This window comes from Suncus etruscus, chromosome 1 (genome assembly GCF_024139225.1).
Source record: "Suncus etruscus isolate mSunEtr1 chromosome 1, mSunEtr1.pri.cur, whole genome shotgun sequence".
Classification (NCBI taxonomy): Eukaryota; Metazoa; Chordata; class Mammalia; order Eulipotyphla; family Soricidae; genus Suncus; species Suncus etruscus.
In genome coordinates this window covers 47242252-47259883 of record NC_064848.1, presented here as the reverse complement: position 1 = coordinate 47259883, position 17632 = coordinate 47242252, and the positions used below count along the sequence as shown (strand labels likewise).

At 39.5% G+C, this 17632-nt stretch overlaps 1 protein-coding gene across 1 annotated transcript; it reads left to right on the top strand.

Moving 5' to 3' along the window:
- The first annotated feature begins 3471 nt into the window (after nt 1–3471).
- Nucleotides 3472–4564, top strand: LOC126002578 (60S ribosomal protein L15-like). Its single transcript, XM_049769391.1, has one exon. The coding sequence runs from the start codon at nt 3507–3509 to the stop codon at nt 4116–4118; it is 612 nt and encodes a 203-aa protein (XP_049625348.1). The 5' UTR covers nt 3472–3506; the 3' UTR covers nt 4119–4564.
- Nucleotides 4565–17632: the final 13068 nt, after the last annotated feature.

Sequence of the window (17632 nt, the reverse complement as noted above, 5' to 3'; positions counted from 1 at the left end):
AGACAGGGCACTGAGGGCTCACCATTGCCTCTTGCCAGACTCAGCCAGATGGCTGTGCAATACAGAAAGAGTAACAAGAGAATTCACTCTGCTCTAGTTAAACCTGCAAAATCAAATCTCCCATTTCACTAAATGATGTGTGATTCTGTTATGTAATCTGTGGGTAATACTAACTAACATTTATTGGACACCTAAAATGGGCCAGGCGCTCTGCTAAATGTTAGCAACATTCTCTCTAATGTTCATAATTCACAATATCAATTTCATTATTTAGCACAATATTTATTTTATTATTTATTCTGATCCAATCACCCCACTCCACATCCTAATCTCAACTCTCAAAGTGAGATTCCTATCTTTAGGTGGTGTATGTGCTTTGCAGAGTAAGTCTCCTTCCTCCTGTAGCTCAGCCATGTGTCCTCCTTAGGACAACCTCTCCTTTTGTTTATTTTGGAGCCATTCCTGGCAATGCAAAGAGCTTACTCTTGACTCTGTGCTCAGGGATCACTCTTGGCAGGGATCAGGGGACATTTGAGATGCTGGAAAATTGAACCTAGGCTGGCTGTGTGCAAAACAAGCACTCTATCAGTTGTACTGCCTTTCCCACCCCTCAGGAATTTACTTCGCTAAATTTAATAATTCAACTTAGCTTATTCTAAATGGCACCTATTTGTCTCAACACGACTGAATTAAAAATTCTTTTGTTATTCAGTAAATATTCTTTTTAGTTAGTTAAGAATAAATACTACCTCTGCCATATAATGTTTGGAAGTCTATTTTTAATTTTCTTTTTAAAAATTGATAATAGGATTTTTGTTTTACTTTGGAGTCATACCTAGTGGTGCTCAGGGCTTACTCCTTCCTGGCTCTGTGTTCAGGGATCACAGGAAGTGATCAGGAAGTGCTCAGGGAAACATATGTGGTGCTAAGGATCACACTGCACCTGGTGCCTACAAAGCGAACACCTTAACCTATGTGTTATCTCTCTGGCCTTATAATTTGAAGAGGTGTTACTCCTAGGTGCTGAGTGCATGCTTTGCATATGTCCAGCCTATGCTGGGCTCAATCTCCAGAACTGTGTTGCCTCCTGAACAATGCAGAGAACAACCCTCAAAACCTTCCAGGTGTGTCTCAAACAAATAATAAAATATAATGATAAAGTTAGGGGCTACCCTAACATTTTAAGTGATGGGAAGCCACTCCCAACTGTCATTGAACCAGGAGTATGGTGCTTGTCTATGGTGCTTGAAAGCACTGTGACCTATACCAAGTGTTGCTGACGTTCAGAACTTGCAATGCAGGACCAAGTGCACTTTGCACAAGATAGGTGTGTACTCTGCAGGTTGAACTCTTACCCAGCCCTCAGAACTATAATGTTTCAGTTGTTAGCTTTATATTACACCAGTTGTTTTGACCATTTTGCTTATCTTACACTTCCCCTAACTTTGTAGATAACTTCATTACTATATCTTTTGTATATATAATTTCAAAATAGTTTGGTGAAAGAATAGTAATTTGGGCGATCCTGCCTGCTTCAGAGGTGGGTCGGGACATACATACACTAATTCCTGCTGGTTTCTGCCAGGAGTCAGAAGGGTGGAGAAGCCATCTTGGGTCATGCTGTTTTCAGCTGCCTGAGACTGGATTTCATCAGCATTCCTGCCGGTGATCCTGCCTGCTTCAGAGGTGAATGTCAATTTTCTGGATGACTCTGGAGACCACAGTGAAGGTTTTGGAGGCTTCAAGCTCTTTCACCTTTGTCAGTAAGAGGATGGAAAGCCCCAACCATCTGAAGGTGTTACCCATTTCAGACTAGGATTAAAGTTCTAAAGGATTTCTGAGAACTCAGATGCCAGCACCCCTATCTGCTTGTCTTCTGTGCTGTGCTGCATTTTCGGCCTGATTTCATCCTGTGTGTGGCTCATCTGCAGATGGCTCGCCTTTCCTGGAGCCTTCCCTGGAGGTAAGTTTACATGCCCAGAAAGGGGAAGCCACTGAACTCTGCTGGAACTCAGATGCTACCACCCCTATCTGCCTGTCTTCTGTGCGGTGCGGCATTTTCAGCCTGATTTCATCCTGTGTGTGGCTCATCTATGGATGGCTCGCCTTCCCTGGAGGTGAGTTTACATGCCCAGAAGGGAGGAGCCAGAGGAGCCCGGCCGCAAAATGAAGCAGAGTGGCCATGCACATCATTTAGCCAATGATGATAACCAAAACACGTAGAAAAACCCACAATACAAGTGTGACAATGGGGAAACAATGCAGGCCAGCGCCAGATATAGAGAATGACGATGGCAACTCTGATGACTTGAACATGACCAACCAACTAGTCAGTCTCTCAGATAAGGAGTTTAGAGTCACAATATGGAAGATGTTCAAAGAACTCAAAGAAAGTATAGAAGAGAACACTAATAATCAAGAGAATATAAAGACAGAAATCAGAAAACTCCAAACTGAGTTTTCAGGTCAAATATCAGGTCTGAAAAACTCAGTAGATGAATTAAAGAAAAACATGGTTAGCTTTCCCACGGGTTAACAGCAGCTGAGGATAGAATTAGTACACTTGAAGATGAGATGAATAACAATTCCATACAGCAGAAGAAATTGGAAAAAAGCCTTAAAGCAAATGATCAAACAATGGAAAAATTACTCAAAGAATGGAAACAGATGAAAATAGAAGTCTATGATAAGCTCAACAGAAACAACTTAAGAATCATTGGAGTCCCAGAGACCCAGGAAGAAAATATCCAGGAAGAATCAACGGTCAAGAACATCATTAAAGAGAAACTACCAGAGCTAAAGAAAACATGCGATCAAATCCTGCATGCCCGAAGAGTACCAACGAAAAGAGACCTCAGAAAAAACACCCCAAGACACATCCTAGTCACAATGACGAATCCCTATCCACAGATAGAGACAGAATTCTGAAAGCAGCAAGATCGAAAAGAGAAATTACATTCAAGGGAACATCCTTGAGATTTACGGCAGACCTGTCACTGGAGACACTCAAGGCCAGAAGGCAGTGGTGGGACATAGTGACAAACTCAATGAAATAAACGCTTCACCTAGAATACTGCACCCAACAAAACTCACTTTCAGGTTTGAAGGAACAATACTTGGTTTCACAAACAAACAACAGCTCAGAAAATTTACAGACTCAAAACCATTCTTAAAAGAAAAACTGAACAGCCTATTTTAAGACAAGACTGACCAACAGCCACACCAAACTTCGATATAAAGAGGGCACTAACTCCCAGGACAATTCTTTCTCTCAATGTCAATGGACTAAATGCACCAATTAAGAGACACAGAGTGGCTAAATGGATCAAAAAACTCAATCCAACCTTCTGCTGCCTACAAGAAATGCACCTGAATAGTTCAGAACAAACATAGACTCAAAATAAAAGGCTGGAGGAAAATCATCCAAACAAACAACACCCATAAAAAAGCTGGAGTGGAAAAAGGCTCCTTCCTTTTCGTTTGGTGGCAGCCATCAGTGAGCCAAGATGGGCGCCTACAAGTACATCCAGGAGCTCTGGAGGAAGAAGCAGTCCAACGTGATGCGATTCCTCCTGCGAGTGTGCTGCTGGCAGTATCGCCAGCTCTCGGCCCTGCACCGGACTCCGCGGCCCACTCAGCCGGATAAGGCGCACAGGCTGGGCTATAAGGCCAAGCAGGGTTATGTCATCTACCGCATTCGGGTGCACCGTGGTGGTCGCAAACGGCAGGTGCCCAAGGGGGCGACCTATGGCAAGCCCGTGCATCATGGTGTCAACCAGTTTAAATTTGCCCGGAGCCTTCAGTCTGTGGCTGAAGAACGAGCTGGACGCCACTGCGGGGCTCTGAGAGTGCTGAATTCTTACTGGGTTGGTGAAGATTCCACATACAAATTCTTCGAGGTTATCCTCATCGATCCATTCCATAAGGCTATCAGAAGAAATCCCGATACCCAGTGGATCACAAAGCCAGTCCACAAGCACAGGGAGATGCGAGGGCTGACTTCTGCAGGCCGCAAGAGCCGTGGTCTTGGAAAGGGTCACAAGTTCCACACTATCGGTGGCTCTCCTCGTGCAGCTTGGAGAAGGCGCAATACTCTCCAGCTCCACCGTTACTGCTAAAAAGTAACATTTGTAAAAGTCTAATAAACAGTTTAGGACAGTCATGTCTGCTTACAGGTGTTCTTTGTTAGTCTGCAGATTATTTCCTGAATGCATTGTCAAATTATGGAAGTTAAGTGCAATAATGTTTGAAGACTGTGATTGGTGTATCCAGTTTCCAGTAAGATGAGTGCTTTTGACTTTGCTTATCTTATTAGAGAGGTAATATCTCCCTATGTTAAAATGTTTGGTATATTAGGTGTAAAATAAATTCTGTAAGAGGAGTGGATTAAGTAGCCCTGTAGATTTGTTGGTGCATGTGAATGAACCTACAGCTTTATTATAGGGATGATGCAGTGCTAGTTTATTCGCAAGTGGCCTCTTTGGTTTCTTTTAAGTTAGATTTTGCTAGGAAATGTGGAGAATATCCTGGTTATGTGCAAAAGAAAAGAATTAACTGGGACTCATGTAATACTAAACTTCAGTATTTTGCATGTAACTGCTTTAATAAAAACTTAAAAGCCAAAAAAAAAATGCTGGAGTGGCCATACAAATATCAGATGATGCAAACTTTATACTTAGGAAAGTTGTAAGAGACAAAGTTGGACATTTTGTATTAATCAAGGGATACGTACAGCAGGAAGAAATCACTCTCCTAAACATATATGCACTGAATGAGGGGCCAGCAAAATATTTAATAAAATTGTTCACAAATCTGAAAAATAATATCAATAACAACACAATAATTGTGGGAGACCTCAACACGGCATTGTCAACACTTGACAGGTCAACCAGACTGAAACCCAACAAGAATATACTAGACCTGAAAAGAGAAATGGAAGAAAGAGGCCTAGTAGGTATATAAGGACACTCCACCCTCAGAAGCCTGGATACACATTCTTCTCTAATGTATATGGGACATTTTCCAGGATAGACTACATATTAACACATAAAACGTACATGCATAATATCAAGAGGATAGAAATTTTTCAGGCCACCTTCACTGACCACAAGGCCCTGAAATTATATGTGAACTACAAAGGGACACAGAAGAAAAACTTTAATACCTGGAAGTAAACAGCCTAATACTGAATAACCAGTGGGTCCGAGAGGAAATCAAAACCTTCCTGAAAACAAAGGACAATGAAGACACAAACTATCAGAACCTATGGGACACAGCAAAAGTGGTACTGACTGAGAGGAAAATTTATAGGTTCGCAAGCACACATCAGGAAGGAAGAAGGGGCATACCTGAATAGCTTAATAACACAGCTCATAGAATTAGAAAGTACTCAACAAAAGGACCAAAAAAAAGGGAGACAGAAGGAAATAACAAAGCTGAGAGTAGAAATCAATGAAGTGGAAACCCGAAAAACAATCCAAAAGATCAATGAAAGCAGAAGTTGGTTCTTTGAAAAAATTAACAAGATTGATAGACCACTGGCAAAACTAACAAAGAGAGAGAGAGAGAGAGAGAGAGAGAGAGAGAGAGAGAGAGAGAGAGAGAGAGAAACTTGATAACTCGTATTAGGAATGAAAAAGGAGAGATTACTACTGATATGGTAGAGATTCAAAGGGTAATCAGAAACTACTTTGAGAAACTCTATGCCACTAAAAATGAAAACCTGGAAGAAATGGATAAATTTTTGGACTCTTATAATCTTCCATGGTTGAAGGAAGAGGATGTAGCATATCTAAACACCCCCATCACTATTGAGAAAATTAAGACAGTAATCAAATGTCTGCCCAAGAAACAAAAGCCCAGGCCCAAGATGAATTTACTAATGAATTCTTTCAAACATTTCAAGAGGAACTACTACCAATCCTGGCAAGACTCTTTCATGAAATCGAAAAAACAGGAACACTTCCAAATAGCTTTTATGAAGCCAACATCACCTTGATACCTAAACCAGACAGAGATGGTACCAAAACAGAAAATTACAGACCAATATCGCTGATGAATACAGATGCAAACATCCTCAACAAAATCCTGGCAAATAGGATTCAATGCCTCATTAAGAAGGTCATCCACTACGATCAAGTAGGTTTCATCCCAGGAATGCAAGGCTGGTTTAACATCCGTAAATCTATCAACATAATATACAGCATCAACAACAAGAAAAATAAAAATCACATGATCATATCAATAGACACAGAGAAAGCATTTGATAAGGTCCAACACCCATTCTTGATCAAAACTCTCAGCAAGATGGGAATGAAAGGAACCTTTCTCCATATAGTTAAGGCCATCTACCACAAGCCAGAGGCAAATATTGTCCTCAATGGAGAAAAACTGAAAGCCTTTCCTCTAAATTCTGACACAAGACAAGGCTGTCCTCTCTCATCACTCCTGTTCAACATGGCACTGGAAGTACTTGCTATAGCAATTAGGCAATAAAAAGATATCAAGGGAATCCAGATAGGAAAGGAAGAAGTCAAGCTCTCACTGTTTGCAGATGACATGATACTCTACTTAGAAAACCCTAAAGTTTCTATGAGAAAGCTTCTAGAAACAATAGACTGATATCGCAAGGTGGCAGGCTACAAAATTAACACACAAAAATCAATGGCCTTTCTATACACCAATAGTAATAAGGAAGAAATGGACATTAAGAAAACAACCCCATTCACAATAGTGTCACACAAACTCAAATATCTTGAAATCAACTTGACTAAAAATGTGAAGGACCTATACAAAGAAAACTATAAAACTCTACTCCAAGAAATAAGAGAGGACATGGAAATGGAAGCACATACCCTGCTCATGGATTGGCAGGATTAACATAATCAAAATGGCAATACTCCCCAAAGCATTGTACAGATTTAATGCAATCCCTCTAAAGATACCCATGGCATTCTTCAAAAGTGAACCAGGCACTTTTGAAATTCAATTGGAACAATAAACACCCTAGAATAGCCAAAGCAATTATTGGGAAAAAGAATATGGGAGGAATTACTTTCCCCAACTTTAAACTTTACTACAAAGCAATAGTTATCAAAACAGCATAGTATTGGAATAAGGACAGGCCCTCAGATCAGTGGAATAGGCTTTAATACTCAGAGAATGTTCCCCAGACATACAATCACCTAATTTTTGATAAAGGAGCAAGAAATCCTAAATGGAGCAAAGAAAGCCTCTTCAACAAGTGGTGTTGGCACAACTGGCTAGCCATTTGCAAAAATTGAACTTAGACCTCCAGCTAACATCATGTACGAAGGTAAAATCCAAATGGATGAAAGACCTCGATATCAGACCCGAAACCATAAGATATATAGAACAACACATAAAACACACCAGGACATTGAGACTAAAGGCATCTTCAAGGAGGAAACTGCACTCTCCAAGCAAGTGAAAGCAGAGATTAACAGATGGGAATATATTAAACTGAGAAGCTTCTGCACCTCAAAGGAAATAGTGCCCAGGATACAAGAGCCCCCCACTAAGTGGGAGAAACTATTCACCCAATACCCATCAGAAAAGGGGCTAATCTCCAAAATATAGAAGGCACTGACAGAACTTTACAAGAAAAAAACATCTAATCCCATCAAAAAATGAGAAGAAACGGACAGACATTTTGACAAAGAAGAAATACAAATGGCCAAAAGACACATGAAAAAAATGCTCCACATCACTAATCATCAGGGAGATGCAAATCAAAACAACTATGAGGTACCACCTCACACCCCAGAGATTGGCACACATCACAAAGAATGAGAACAAGCAGTGTTGGCGGGGATGTGAAGAGAAAGAAACTCTTATCCACTGTTGGTGCGAATGTCATCTAGTTCAACCTTTATGAAAAGCGATATGGAAATTCCTCCAAAAACTGGAAATTGAGCTCTCATACGATCCAGCTATACCACTCCTAGGAATATACCCTAGGAACACAAAAATACAATACAAAAACTTCTTCCTTACACCTATATTCATTGCAGCACTATTTACCATAGCAAGACTCTGGAAACAGCCAAAATACCCTTCAACAGATGAATGGCTAAAGAAACTGTGGTACATATACACAATGGAATATTATGCAGCTGTCAGGAGAGATGAAGTCATGAAATTTTCCTATACATGGATGTACATGGAATCTATTATGCTGAGTGAAATATGTCAGAGAGAGAGAGAGAGAGAGAGAGAGAGAGAGAGAGAGAGTGAGAGAGAGAGTGAGAGAGAGAAAGGCGCAGAATGGTCTCGCTCATCTATGGGTTTTAAGAAAAATGAAAGACATTCTTGCAATAATAACTTTAAGACACAAAAGAGAAAAGAGCTGGAAGTTACAGCTCACCTCATGAAGCTCACCACAAACAGGGATGAGTTTAGTTAGAGAAATAACTACTTTTTGAACTATCCTAATAATGAGAATGTATGAGGGAAATAAAAAGCTTGTCTAGAGTACAGACGGGGGTCGGGTGGGTAGGAGGGAGATTTGGGACATTGGTGATGGGAATGTTGCACTGGTGATGGGTGGCGTTCTTTACGTTACTGAAACCCAAACACAATCATGTATGTAATAAAGTTGTTTAAATAAAATAAAAGAAAGAAAGAATGGTAATTTAGTTGAATCAAATTTATTACAGCTGGAAAGAGATCTTAAACACTTGAGTTTCCAATTTTGATCCCTGGCACTGTCTGGACCTCTGAGTACTGCCAGGAGTCCTGAACACTGAGTATAGTGCTCAGGGTGTAGTCCTGAGTAGTTCACCAGATATGGCCCAAACATCTGTTTCCAATATTTTTTCTATGTTTTATATATAGTTATTGTATTCTTTTGTGATTGTTTACTGGTCATACCTGATAGTGCTCAGGACTCATTTCTGGCTCTACTTTCAGGAATTATTCCTAGTTGTACTGAGGGTATCATATGGGATGCCAGGATCAAGTCTGGGTTGGCTGTATGCAAGGCAAGCATCCTATCAATGGTTATATCACTTGGTCTCCTAGTTACATTATAATTTAAATAGCTATAGATAGAAACTTTTTTTCTAATGTTTTCAGTTGGTCATTATTCTAATGTTTTAGGCTAATTTTTTAGCACTAATTTTATTTATCAAATTTTATTTTTATACATTTAAATTTTATTTTGCACTAACTTTATTTATAGCTCCCTTTTAAATTTTTTACCCATTGAAGTATTTTTCTACTAATGCTCACATTAATTACTTACAATTACATTGTCTACAAATACTAATACTGTACTGGAAAGTTTTGTACTTGTTACTTTCATGTGTTATCTAATTATGTTGGCATATATCACTAGACCAGTTTTAATAGTTAATAGTGAATATAGACTTTTTAATTAACTGCTTTATTTAGACACCAAAGTTACACAATTGTTCATAATACAGTTCTTTTTCCCCCCAGATATAAAGTTATTCATGATTGAGTTTTAGCCATGCAATGTCTAACACTCTTCATCATTTTCCCACCACTAATGTCTCCAGTTTCCCTTCCATCTTCCCCATCGCCTGACTAGGGGGCAGACATTTTTCTCTTTCTCACTTCTTTTCTTCACTCCCCCTTTTAAACACTGCAATATTGTTGCTCAGGGGAATATGCATGTCACTTTATCTCCTTTAATCACCCAATTTTGCCCAGAGTGATCATTTCCAACTATCATTGTCATAGTGTTCCCTTTTCTTTCCTAACTACACTCTTTGTGGAAAGCTTCCTACCATGAACTGGCCCTCTTGGCCCTCATCTCTATTATCTTTGAATATTATTGTCATACTATTTTTATATTTATATATACCAAAAAATGAAGAATATAGAAGTTCTTGCCTGTTGCTGACTATATCACTTATTCTATCCTATCTCATTCTATTTATTCATTCATTTGTACGTGGGTGAGTGGTTCCAGGGATCAAACTCAGGGTCTCACCCATGAATGGCGAGTGCTCTACCATTGAGCTATATTTCTAGTCTTTATTGCTGACTTTAATGAAAATGTATTTTGTTTCATAACTTGCAATATGGCTGGTCACTATGCCTTTGCATATTGTTTTCTCCCTTTGGAAAACCTAAACGTTATGGTGCTTTTCAAATAATAGCATTAGCATGGTCTTCCTATGACTCAGGGTAACTGTCACCTGTTGTTCTTTTTTGTATGATGTGCATCTAATTTTTCCTTATATGCAACACATAACATAATTTTTTGAAACTATCTTCTTATTTTTCCTTTAGGCTATGACTTCTTAGAGCAAGTACCCTTTTTAGAGTTTGGTAAGAAGAGTAGCCAATAAATTTTCAGAAGTTTTGATCTCCAGAAGAACCTTAATCTTTGAGTGGATTAATCTCTATCTTCACTCTTTTTCTTTGGCACCAGACTTTAAATAAATTGTACAAATGAGAGATACTAAATTCATACCTATTAGATAAACAAAATATTGACTGTCAACTCATTAGGCACAAATGCAGGTCACAACACCATGTTTATGATGTCTAAATAACTTTTTATTTCCTGTATCTCACTTCTAGTTCTACTTTTTTGAATGCTCCTCATCTTTACCAATGCTATTGGTTCTTCCCTTGATTATTCTCTGCCCCACATCTTCTATCATACCATCAATAAGTCCAGAGGACTCTGGGCTCCATGTTTGAAACATCTGAATCCAGCCACTTCTCACTGCTCTTCTGCATAAATCACAATTGTCATCATTTTGAGACCACCATTATTTTTATTTGGACTACCTAAATGTTCATCGTATGTCTACTCTTTTCCCCAGAAGAATCCATTTTCTACACAATAATGGACCTGATTTACCTACTCTATTAGTGGATGTCAGACCATACCCCTTCCTTTTAAAAGAAAAGATTTTCCATCACATTTAGAATACATTCTAATCTCTTTTTTAATTTTGTGTTGAGTCCACTGTTAATTACAAGTCCTTCATAGTTGTATTTCAAGTATATAATGACAGTGAATGAGGCCATTCCCACTATCATTGTTGACCTCTCTCCACCAGAGTTCCCAGCATGCATCCCATACCTCCTCCACCCATAGCCCCTTGGTCTACCAGTGTAACAGGTAACAGGTTCATTTTAAGTTTAAATTGTTATAGTTTGGGCATCTTGATTCTATTGCCATTGACTTTGGCTTGGACTTTGACTTCTTACCCCAACCCAATGCACCTGAGACCACTTGACCCCGGGGCCCCATCAACTTTTGTTTTCTCTTCTCAATTTGTAGAAAGATGAATACATATGAGGTAAATTCATATCTTCTTATCATAGCCTGTCTAATATGGTTCTGTCACTAACCTCAGCCATTTTATGCCCTTCTCACTGTGCTATAAACCTTCCTGCTTCTTGGCTGTTCCTTCCTGTGTACTCCTATGGATCTTTCCATTTGTTTTTGCTTCTGCTTGAGTTGGTCCCCCAGGATCTTTAAAGTGCTTTCTCCTTATCACTTTTAAGATCTAGATTAATTAAAATAAGAATATAAATCAATTCCCCATTCAGTAGTCACCAGAGAGCTTATGAATAGAGCTCTTGGCTTATCATGACATCCATTTTTCCTTGCTGGCTCTTTGACTGTTAATTAACCTACAGACTTATATTATCATATCCCACAATTTACTAAAGTACAAGCTTTATATGAATGAAATTATTGGATTTGTTCTTTGGTATGGTCACATTTTCTGGGACAGTTCTGAATTGTAATAAATATTTGCTGAAAGAATGGAATAAAGTATGGAGTGAGCTCATGAACTCAGGGTCATGGTTATTTCTGACATAAAAAGTGCATGCGATGAGATGAGAGTGCATGCCTTTCTTGCTGTAGTTAACTGCATCTAGGAAAGGAAATGTGAACCTTCTATTTCATGAGTCCACCCAACCCTGCTGAGTTTTTGTGACAATCAGAGAAAGGCACTTTTCACAGTGAATCAGTGGCCACACTGCTTGGAGATGGTGGCCTGAAGGTCATGACAATTACAATTCTGAAAGCATATAAATGCTGGTACGGTGCTGTTTATTGGCAATGAGTGACTTCTTTTATTGCCCAAATTTTAAACTCTTCAACATGTCCCTGTGCTTAAGAAGTTGTCTCTTTTGAAGGCAGGTCTCAATTTCAAATTGGGGAGAAAACAAAAACTTTTAGAAAACAGAAACGTTTTCTGAATATTTTATTTTAGCAAACAATTTATGTATGTACCCACCAATAGTAAGTTATTTTATTTTTCCCAACAAACAAGTATCAAACAGATAAATAGTTAAAGAATATTCACTTATTTTATCCTCAGCATTGTGTGTTTATTGAGTAGATGGGAGTGATTCCCAGACTGCAGCACAGAGATCTGGAGTTGCTCCCTAATCACTTATTTTTTTTACTTTTTGGTATGGGGGCCACACCCGGTGATGCTCAGGGGTTACTCGTGGCTATGCGCTCAGAAATCAGTCTGGGGGGACCATATGGGATGCTGAGGATTGAACCCAGCTATGTCCTGGGTCAGCTGCATGCGAGGCAAATGCCCTACCACTGTGCTATCAATCTGGCCCTGCTCCCTGATCATTGAGCTCTGCCAGGTATAGCCTACCCCCACACATCTCACCTTGCAAAAATATTCACTTAAAGTGGCACAAGTCAATGGGCTGCTTGAAATGGAAAAGATTGATACTCAGCAAAGGCTGTGAAATGAGAAAGGCAAGGAAGGATATGTGGCTCAGTGGCTGAGCATCTGCCTCAAATTCTGAGGCTGGAAATTTGATATTGCTCCTACATCACAGTATAATTCTCCGGTGCAGCAAGAAGTGTGTGACCTCCATCCAGTACACTACAACCAGTTGTGTGAACCCTGGACAGCACAATAATGGAAACCAAGAAAGCTAGAGGGTGGAAAAAAATTTAAATTAAAAGGAAATGGGCAGGTGAGACTCTTGAATTTTTCTTTGGCATTCAAAGAGCTGGAATATTTGTGTTCACAGCATGGAGTTCTCTAAAGGAGAAATCCAATGAAGAAGACACATTCTGTTCCTTATGGCATCTTAAAGCTTTTACAGCAGGAAGAATCAGATAGACAGAACCCTGTTTGGTGTTTATATCACCCCAGATCTGCTAAACAATGTGGCCAGACTCCATTACAGTCCTTACCCCAAATCTTGAAATCTTAAAATATCACTCAGGGTTAATTGGAAATCTCTGTGAATTTTTCATAATTAGATTCTGTTAGCCCCAGTAAGTCTGGTATGTGTGATGTAATTAACAGAGCAACTAGTTGAATATAAGTCTGCTGCCCCTATGCATTCTTCAAAATTACTGGCTTCACTGGGAGGGGAAGAGAGGAGGAGCCAATAGACTTTGACTATTTAACAGTGTCCAGGTGGATTTTGTGAAATGAGTCCAACAGACAAGTTCCTGGTATGTGCCTACATTGGTTTCCCTCTAGAAATGTAAATTTCGGATTTGGCCTCCTGAAATTAGTAGAATTTAGCTTCTTTAAAGTTTTCCATTTGAGGGGTAACTTTTGCTCCCCCCTTTCCTCAACAACTGAGTTTATAATATGAAAACTTTTTTTTTGAGGTCACACCCAGAAGTGTTCAGGGCTTACTCCTGGTACTGTTGCCTGGACTCACTTCTAGTAGTGCTTGTGAAACCATAAGTGGTACCAGAGATTGTATTGGGGTTGGCTGCCTGTAAGTGCCTGAACCCCTGAAACTTTCTTAGGATTATATTGCCCTCAAACTTGAAACACTTGGCTGAGAGTTTAGAGGCAAGACTTGACGACGATTGATAATGTGAGATATCAAGTGTGGCAGCAAATCTTCCATAGTATGAAGCTGTTACTAAGAAATGATTGTTTAGGGAAAGAGTACATGTGGCGATGTGAATTGAGCCTTCACTCCCAAAGCTCTAGGCCAAGACACCCCACTCTTGCTTCTTTGCAAGGATGTTTGCATCCTGATTCCAAGACACTAAGATGTTAGGTACATGCCAATGGGAATTAAGATGCTAACTAGCTGATCTTACATTGGAGAGCTAAATGGAGAGCCCAGAACAGGATAAAGTAGTTGGCAATGGGGACAAAAGGATAGCTGGGTAGGAAGCAATGTTTTTGAGATCTAAGATCTCACCTCCATGATAATCTCAACCTCCTACTGGCAGTAAGGATTTATTGGTTAATGAAAAGACTGAAAAAAATGTTTTTTCTATTACTCTATCTTTGCTACAAATGTCAAGCATATTTGAAATGTATTTAGTACAATGGGCTCTTTCTACATATCTTCTTTTCTCTTCCAGAAGAGCCCTTAGATCATATAGTCAGCTTTCCTCTGGGCTTCATAAACCTTTGCAGCATATACTTGCAGGATAAGGGATGGCAATGAGGGTAGGGTGAAACTGACATGCAGCAGTGAAATAGTTAATCTGCTGATTACATATATGGAGAGACCTGACATGAAACAGTCCTGTGTAAGGCAATAACACATTTCAACCAGATCTTCAGAACAGAAAAATGAAGTACTAGTATCAGTCATTAGACACTGCAGTCATTCAGCATTCGTTCCTAGAAGTGTTTTCCAGTCATGTCAGGAAATGTGCTGAGATTCCTTGTGGATTTGAGGACATCTCATATGGTCCTTGTCATTAAGGACAGAATAGGCTGAATCTAATTCCCAAGTTTTGTGCCCCCCCAAAAAAAAATTCCTCCCAGTAAAAGATGCCCAGCACATAAAGAACTAAGAGCCCACTTTAGACCTTGCAGCTACCACCCCAAATCCTCTACCTCTGACCCCATCCCCAACCAATCTGATGAAAGTATTTTCTGTATTTCTAATCAGGAGAAACATGGATTCTTCTGATAGTGGGTCTCAATTTAAGTTCAAGGATTGGCAAAAGTCAAGTAAAGACTTAAACGCTTGTAGAAGCGAATAATTGGGCAGAGAAATGCTGGAAGTTCTCCACAACTCTGGTGTAAGTATCCTTTTCCTTTATTGATTTTTAGCAAATCTCCAGTTATTTGAAGTACCCTTGGCTTTAAAGACTGGGCCTATCATCTTTTGTGGCCCCAAAGAACACCGTCAAAACGTGGGAACTAGATTACTTCATTCTGATCCTGAGAAAGGGAACAGAGCGGTGGGATTTTAAATGGATGCATTAAATTCGTTGATTATCAAAGGGAAAAGCAGAGAAAAATAAACAAACTCTTCCAAGATCTTGGCTGCAGTACAGGAACTGGATTTAAAGCCCTGCTGTCAACCACCCTGACTATTTATAAAAGTCCCCCAGTTTCCTCCCAATTCACTCAGGTGGGAGGAAGGCTGGCCACTTTTTTTTCAGGGGCTCTCAGGTCCATTATCCCATATGACTTCTTTATGTAAATGTCAGAACAGGAAGAGAGATGATTCATAAAAAGGAGCTGTCATCTTCTGACAATTTTCTGCCTTAAAAATTGTTGCTACAGCTATGTATCTTAGTAGTAAATGAAAAACATTGAAGTCTGGAGTGAGCTATGTATTCTCCCATGCTAATAAGAGCAGAGAAATATTACCTTTTAAGTTTTAAGTAAATAAAATGTACTTAAACTTTTTAAGTAAATAACTTAAAGTAAATAAGTTTAAGTGAAATGCTTTAAGACTGGAGATAGGCCTGGAGCGATAGCACAGCAGTAGAGCTTTGCCTTTCATGTGGCCGACCCAGGGTGGATCCAGGTTCGATTTCCAGCATCGCATATGGTCCCCAACCCTGCTAGGAAGGGTTTCTCAGCACAGAGCTAGGAGTAACACCTGAACCCTGCTTGGCGTGGCCCCTCCCCCCAAAAAAACTCGAGATGGGGGCAGAGGGAGCGATAATACAGCGGGTAGGGCATTTACCTTGCATGGAGCCAAACCTGGGTTTGATCCCTGGCATATCTTATGGTCTTCTGAGTCTATTGGGAATAATTTCTATGTACAGAGCCAAGAGTAACCCCAGAGCACCACCAGGTGTGGCACAAGAACAAACAAAAACAAACAAAAAAAGATGAAAACTATTCCTCGCTTTTAAGTCTTCCTTCCTTGCCCTCAACTTTTTCTGAGTCCATGTGAAGAAAATTATGCAAAAGCATGACCAAAGACAAGTGCATCAAGATGCTATCATTGCATTGTTTACAATAGCAAAATTCTCAAAGAACCTCAATGTTTAATAGGAAATAATTAGTTTTATTCATGCTGGTCTAAATGGTATCCTCCTGAGCAAGTAAAAACATGTGACATATAGAGGAAAATGTTTAGCATAGATATTCAGAGGAAAGAAGTGGGAAATCAAAGTGTGAATGTGTGGTCGCAGTTTTATGAAGCCACACACAGAGATGGAGTGAAGTGCATCAGTCAACTCGAAGTGCTGGGGTTATGATTAATTCTTGGTTTTATGTTTATAGTTTGCTCTATGTTCCAAAGTTTTCAAAATCGCACCTACACAGGGGAGGATTCACTCCACTAACAAAAAAATGCAAGCAACATTTAGTCCACCGTCCTGCACACAAAGTGGAAGCTGAGCGTACACTTGCCGGCTTGAAAGGCAGGACTGAAACCAAGGTTTTTCTTACCTGCTCAAACCTGAGACTCTTAGAAGTCACTGGAAGTAGGCTGTGCAGAGTGACACTGACCTTTGGAAGTGGCTCCTTTTGCCTGGATAGCTTCATACTTCTGTTGGTTCTTCATTGAGGAGACTAGGTAAAGGAAGAGCTCATTCAGTTTTTAATCCTCTTGGCTAATTGTTAAATCTTTCTTGTTTTACTGAGACTTTCTTAAGTGGGTGGATTTACACTGTTTGTGCTTGTATGTTGTACTTGGATTATGCCTTAATGTGTCACTATGGATGACAAAGGCGTTTGCAGCAGTAGGCAGGCAAGTTCCCCTGCATTTAATAGAAAGCACATTCCAGTGTTTTAGTTTATCTGTAACACATAGAGCTGCTTAGAACAACAAAGCATTGCCCTAAGACATGGTTCTCAAGAGTCTTTAATAAGGACCAGACCCCTGTGAAGGTATTAATTAAATATTTTTAAGTAGAATGGCTTTAGCTGGCTGGGGCATTTTTATGAGAGGAGGGAGTCTATTTAAAAGCAGGACTGTTTCTGTAATAGGAACCTGTTTTGAAGGAAATGTTCCTGGGTGGGACTCTACAGGGACCAGGCAGGCTATCAGACCTCTGGGCCAACTTGATGTCAAAAACAGACATTCAGAATTTTTCACAGTGTTTGCGTTGGGTCCTTATTGTGGAATTTAAGCACAATTATAGGGTGGTTTTAACTGAAAGGAGAGTAGTGGATATTTATGGATCTATGGAGCTCTGCTAGTGTTAGATTTCTCATAATAATATGAAGACAGACTCTGACAAGACCATTTTAGAGAAAGAGAAACTAATTTACTATTTTCTGAGGTCATCAAGTTTGGTGGTGAAACTAAGATTAAAACTCAATTTAAGGTCTATTTATATTTTCATGGTTTATTAATATTTGAATACTATACTCTTCAGAATGCAATAGAAACAAAGATCAGCTTATAGAATAATTCTGGTCCAATTCCCAGGTATATTTCAAATTTAATGTACTTAGAA

What these genes read in the sequence shown, in the direction of transcription:
- LOC126002578 (XM_049769391.1), top strand. Translation starts at nt 3,507, where the DNA reads ATGGGCGCCTACAAGTACATCCAGGAGCTCTGGAGGAAGAAGCAGTCC.